Source organism: Chaetura pelagica, unplaced genomic scaffold, assembly GCF_000747805.2.
Source record: "Chaetura pelagica isolate M959 unplaced genomic scaffold, ChaPel_1.0 scaffold363, whole genome shotgun sequence".
NCBI classification, from domain to species: domain Eukaryota; kingdom Metazoa; phylum Chordata; class Aves; order Apodiformes; family Apodidae; genus Chaetura; species Chaetura pelagica.
In genome coordinates, this window is record NW_009952720.1 from 1,733,873 (window position 1) to 1,738,494 (window position 4,622).

At 55.9% G+C, this 4,622-nt stretch overlaps 1 protein-coding gene across 1 annotated transcript in view; it reads left to right on the forward strand.

Annotated features, from left to right (window-relative positions):
- The window catches only part of ASTN1 (astrotactin 1), a 54,441-nt gene that overhangs the window by 46,969 nt on the left and 2,850 nt on the right, over positions 1 to 4,622 (forward strand). Inside the window, exons 19-22 of the mRNA XM_009994677.1 lie at positions 566 to 830; positions 1,110 to 1,245; positions 1,377 to 1,477; positions 2,092 to 2,275. Of these exons, the coding sequence (XP_009992979.1) occupies positions 566 to 830; positions 1,110 to 1,245; positions 1,377 to 1,477; positions 2,092 to 2,275 (686 nt within the window). The remainder of the gene's footprint in view (positions 1 to 565; positions 831 to 1,109; positions 1,246 to 1,376; positions 1,478 to 2,091; positions 2,276 to 4,622) is intronic.

Here is a 4,622-nt window from a genome sequence, read left to right on the forward strand (position 1 = left end):
TGGGCTGCCCACCTGTGCCCCTCTCCCACACCCCATGTAGGTCTCCGGCCCTGCCCAGCCTGGGGCTTCTCGGTGGGGTGGGTCTGGGAGGAGGCAGTGATGGGCAGCAGCGTGGTGGCAGGAGGGGCTGGGGCTGCGGTGGCTTGGTGGGACAGGTTTGCGAGCGGGTGGGGGACCTGAAGATCAGGTAGAGGGTGCAGTGTGCTGAGACAGCTGGCTTTGAATCCATCCTGGCTCAGCATTCCCAGGGACCAGCATGCCCAGAGCCAGGAGGCTGGGTCACTTCTGTCTGGACCTTGCTTTCACCCATGAGTTAATGGCTTTGAAGCCCTTTTGCTGTGAGACAGTCATGCAAACATGTCCCTAGGTGCTGCTTTCCAGAAACCAAGCCAGTTCTTGTGCCTTTGCACATGGTCTGCTCAGGAGAGTGAGTGGCACTCATGGCCATGGGCAGGACACACTCATGCCACCTTCTGCACCAGCCATGGGGACCAGCTGGGCATGTTGTCCTCAGCAGCTCCCCAACACCTCAGCCTGGTGGGTTTGCTTCCTTTTTGTGGCACAGAGGAGCAGCAAGGTGGGGATAGACATGGGTGAGGGTGAGCCAGGGCAGGCAGTGGGGGTGGCTGGTGGACCTTGCCCTCCTGAGATGCTGCCTGGCTGGCACTGTCCCCCCAGCCTGAGGCTCTCCACCGTTCACGAGCCCAGCAGCACCCTGGTGGTGCTGGAGTGGGGGCACTCAGAGCCCCCCATCGGGGTGCAGATCGTTGACTACCTGCTCCGTCAAGAGAAGGTCACTGACAGGATGGACCACTCCAAGGTGGAGACTGGTGAGTGGGGCCTGCCGGGTCTCTCTGGGGAGGGTGGGGAGGATGGAGGTGTTGGAGGAGAGCCTCTGTCCCCCTTCTTTGCAAGGAGATGCTGCAACTTGTCCAGCAAGTTTTCCTGTGGGAAAGAGCAGCTCCTCCTGCAGAGGTGGCAGCTCCACACCACGGCGATGACCCTTCTTGGTCCCCCTGGGCACCAGGCACAGACCTCAGGGTTCTCCACAGCCCCAGGGACACCTCCTGTGTCCTCTCCTGTGGCACAATCCTCCCCTCTCTCCCTAGAGACAGTGCTGAGCTTCATGGATGACATCATCTCCGGGGCCAAGTCACCCTGTGCCATGCCTGCCCAGGTGCCCGACAGGTTGTCCTCCACCATCTCCCTCATTGTTCGCTGCCTGGAGCCTGACACCACCTACATGTGAGTCACTAACCCCCCTGTGCCATGCCCCTGGCAGTGCTGTCACCCTGAGCCTGGTGCTCCTGCCTGGTGCCCACCTTTATGTGAGAGCTTGGGAGTCCAAGAGCTTCACCTTTTCCATTCTTGGCCAGGTTCACCCTCTGGGGAGTGGATAATACGGGAAGACGCTCCAGGTCCAGTGATGTGACAGTCAAGACTCCCTGCCCAGTGGTAGATGATGTGAAAGCTCAAGGTGAGGTGGAGCAAACTGCTGGGCTGTGACACTTGGGGCCAGAAACAGGGAGTTCTCCCTTCCAGCAGGTCCCTGCACACATCTGGTGTCCTGGCTGTAACGTCTCCTCCACCCATGGTGGCCACGTGGTGGTGAGGGTTGGGGTGGCAGGTTGTGGGAGGCACACGTTGTCCCCACATACAAAAGCAGAGGCACTCTGTGCTAGTGGGAGGGTGAGGGGAAGGAAGCACTTGGGGGACACCCAAATAGCCAAGAAGACCCGTGTGCCCTTCCCAGACAGCAACTGGTGGGGTAGGTGGTGCCAGTGCTGAAGAAACCCCAGTTGGGTGCCTTCTCATCAATAGATGGCATTTCACTGACAGTGCCTGGTGACACCACCCATTTCTTTTCCTAGTTGGGCCAAACTACAGGAGCCTAACCTGGGCTGAGCCTGAGGAATGCCATCTACTCTGTTGATCCCATGTTGGGACCTTGTCTTGATGTGCCATCAGTCATAACTCAGGGGACAAATCTTGGCTCTGGGCTTGGTTTCCCTAGAGCTGATCTTGGGACTGGTGAGTTTTGTTCATGCCTTTCCTTCCACCCCTCTGAATACCCACTGTCCTTTTGTCCAGAAATAGCAGACAAGATCTACAACCTCTTCAATGGCTACACCAGTGGCAAGGAGCAGCAAACAGCCTACAACACCCTGCTGGACCTGGGTTCCCCCAGCCTGCATCGAGTCCTTTACCACTACAACCAGCACTATGAGAGCTTTGGGGAGTTCACCTGGCGCTGTGAAGATGAGCTGGGGCCCAGGTAGGGTTGGGGAGCTGACTTGGCAAGGCCTTACCTACCAGCAGGCTGATCCCTCGTGGACGTTGGTCCCCAGGATGGTGGCTCTCTGGCAAATCTTGTGTAACTTCGTTGATGATAGAACTCTGAGTCTCACAGTAGGCTTCCTGCTTGGCTGGGTGCTGTGTGTTTGAGGTCCAGCCATCTCCCTTGAAGAACCACAAACGTAGGACAAGGTTTGTTGGATCATCACCAACCTGGTCCATCCCACCAGCCCTATCCTGCCTCTGGAGTTTTGCTTAGTCTGTTCATGCCAAGGCAGGTGGGAAAGGGATGGGATTCTCCTTCTTCCTCAGTAGCTGCTGCCACAGGCAGAAGGTCCTGGAAAAACCTTTGAGAACTGGAGATTGTTGTGGGTCAGAGCATGTTGTATGGTCAGAGCACGTTGCTAGAGAAAGGTCCTGGGCATTCCAGAGGAGAGATACCAAGTTGGTGAAGGGTCTAAAGAACAAGTTGTATGAAGAGCAGCTGAGGGAACAGTGGTTGTTTAGTTTGAAGAAGAGGAGGCTGAGGGGAGACCTCATTGCCCTCTACAACTACCTGAAAGGAGGTTGTAGGGAGGTGGGTCTTGGCCTTTTCTCCCAAGTGAATGAGAAGAAATGGCCTGAAGTTGTGGCAGGTGATTAGGTTGGACATTAGGGAGTGGTCAGATACTGGAACAGCCTGCCCAGAGAGGTGGTCACCATCCTTGGAAGTATTCAAGAAACGTGTAGATGTGGCACTTCAGGGCCTGCTCTAGTGGCTGAGGTTGAGGTTTCTTGTGGGGTTTTTCTGGTGGAGTGAGTGTGATGTTTGTTTGGGTTGTTTTGGTGGGGTTTTTTTTGTGCTGATGGTTGGACTTGGTGATCTCAGAGGTCCTTTCCAACTGTGACAATTCTGTGATTCTATGATTGGTGGAGGGAAGAAGGTACAAGAAGGTGGTGGTACCTTTTAGCCTGTTGGAGAAGGTTACACAGAAGAGCTTGATTGTGGAAGCTGCTCGATGAAGTGCATGCAAACATGCATACCTGGGCTGGACTGTGCCATGCCAAGGTCAGGCTTTGCCTTTCTTCTTCTCCTGGGCTTTGGTTTGACTTGAATGCATCTTTCTGTGTGGGGCTCCCTGTCACTTGTGGTCCAAAACAGGCAGTGGATTCACCTTGGCCCTGAATTGCACTTGTTCCCTTCTTTGGGTCCATGTTTGTGGTTGTGTGGGCTGATCTGAGGGACACAATTAATGTTTGGTGTCCAGGCATTGCCAAGCTACCATGGCAGGTTATAGAGGAGGTTGCCCTGTTCCCTTCCAGGCTGAGACAGTCCCCTCGTGCCTCAGGGAGCACCATGTCCTGTCTCAGGGCTTCTTCAGGTCACTCCAGCCCCTTCAGCTGTCTGGGGATGGGCCCCCTCCTGTTCCAGGCTTGTGGAAGGAGCCAGATGTGCCCTTCATCCCCATGTCCTTTGATGTCTGCTTCTGTCTGTGTGCTTTCCCAGTAATGTGGGTGTTCCCAGTCAGTTGAGCAAGCTGGGCTGGGAGGTTGTGTGGGCTGCAGTGGTGTTTCATAGTGTCTGGCCTCCAGAGAACTGGAGCCTTGAGCCCATATGGAAACTGGGATGACTTCAAACACATGCCAGCCACAGCCCTGGGCTATGAAGCTGATGGCCTCTACCTTACCCCCCATCCCACACCTCCTCTTGCTGCACTCACCTCTGTCTTCCAGCCCTGCTTCTCCAGCTGGTCACTTGTGGATTTCTAGCAGAGGATTGGAGATCCTCCATGTGCCTTCTCTGTCCTCCAGACCTCTGCTAAGTGGTCAGAAGAACACAGCAGGTAGTTCTCTTGCACTTTGTGTCTCAGGCATATCTCCCATCTCAGCTTTGGTAGGAAACTCTCAAGAGATCCTCCACTTCCCAGGGCAAAGCTGGGGTCTCTTCTCTTTCTCCAGTTCCCATTTATGCCCTCAGACCTTTGAACTCTCAGTGGTGACATCCCAGCATGTGCAGGCTTGTTGCTGAGGCTCCCACCAGCTCCTCTGCCCAGGGTTGCTCCGTTCCCACGGCCCTGGCTGGGGTCGGCGGGCTTGGCTTTTGGCCTCATCTCTGTCTCGAGCCCAGCTGTGGTGATGTCACCCTGTGAAACCCAGCCCTGGTCTGCACATCTCCCATCTGTTGTGGTGGTTTGCATGAGGAGCACGTGAAATTCCCTGCGTGACAGGCCAGAGCCATCACACAACCACAGAGCCCGAGCGCTGCCGTCACCGCCCGTGGCCTCAGCCAGGGGAGCCGGGACCTTCTCCTCCAGCCCCAGCTGGGCATGGAGCAGCCAGGAATTCCA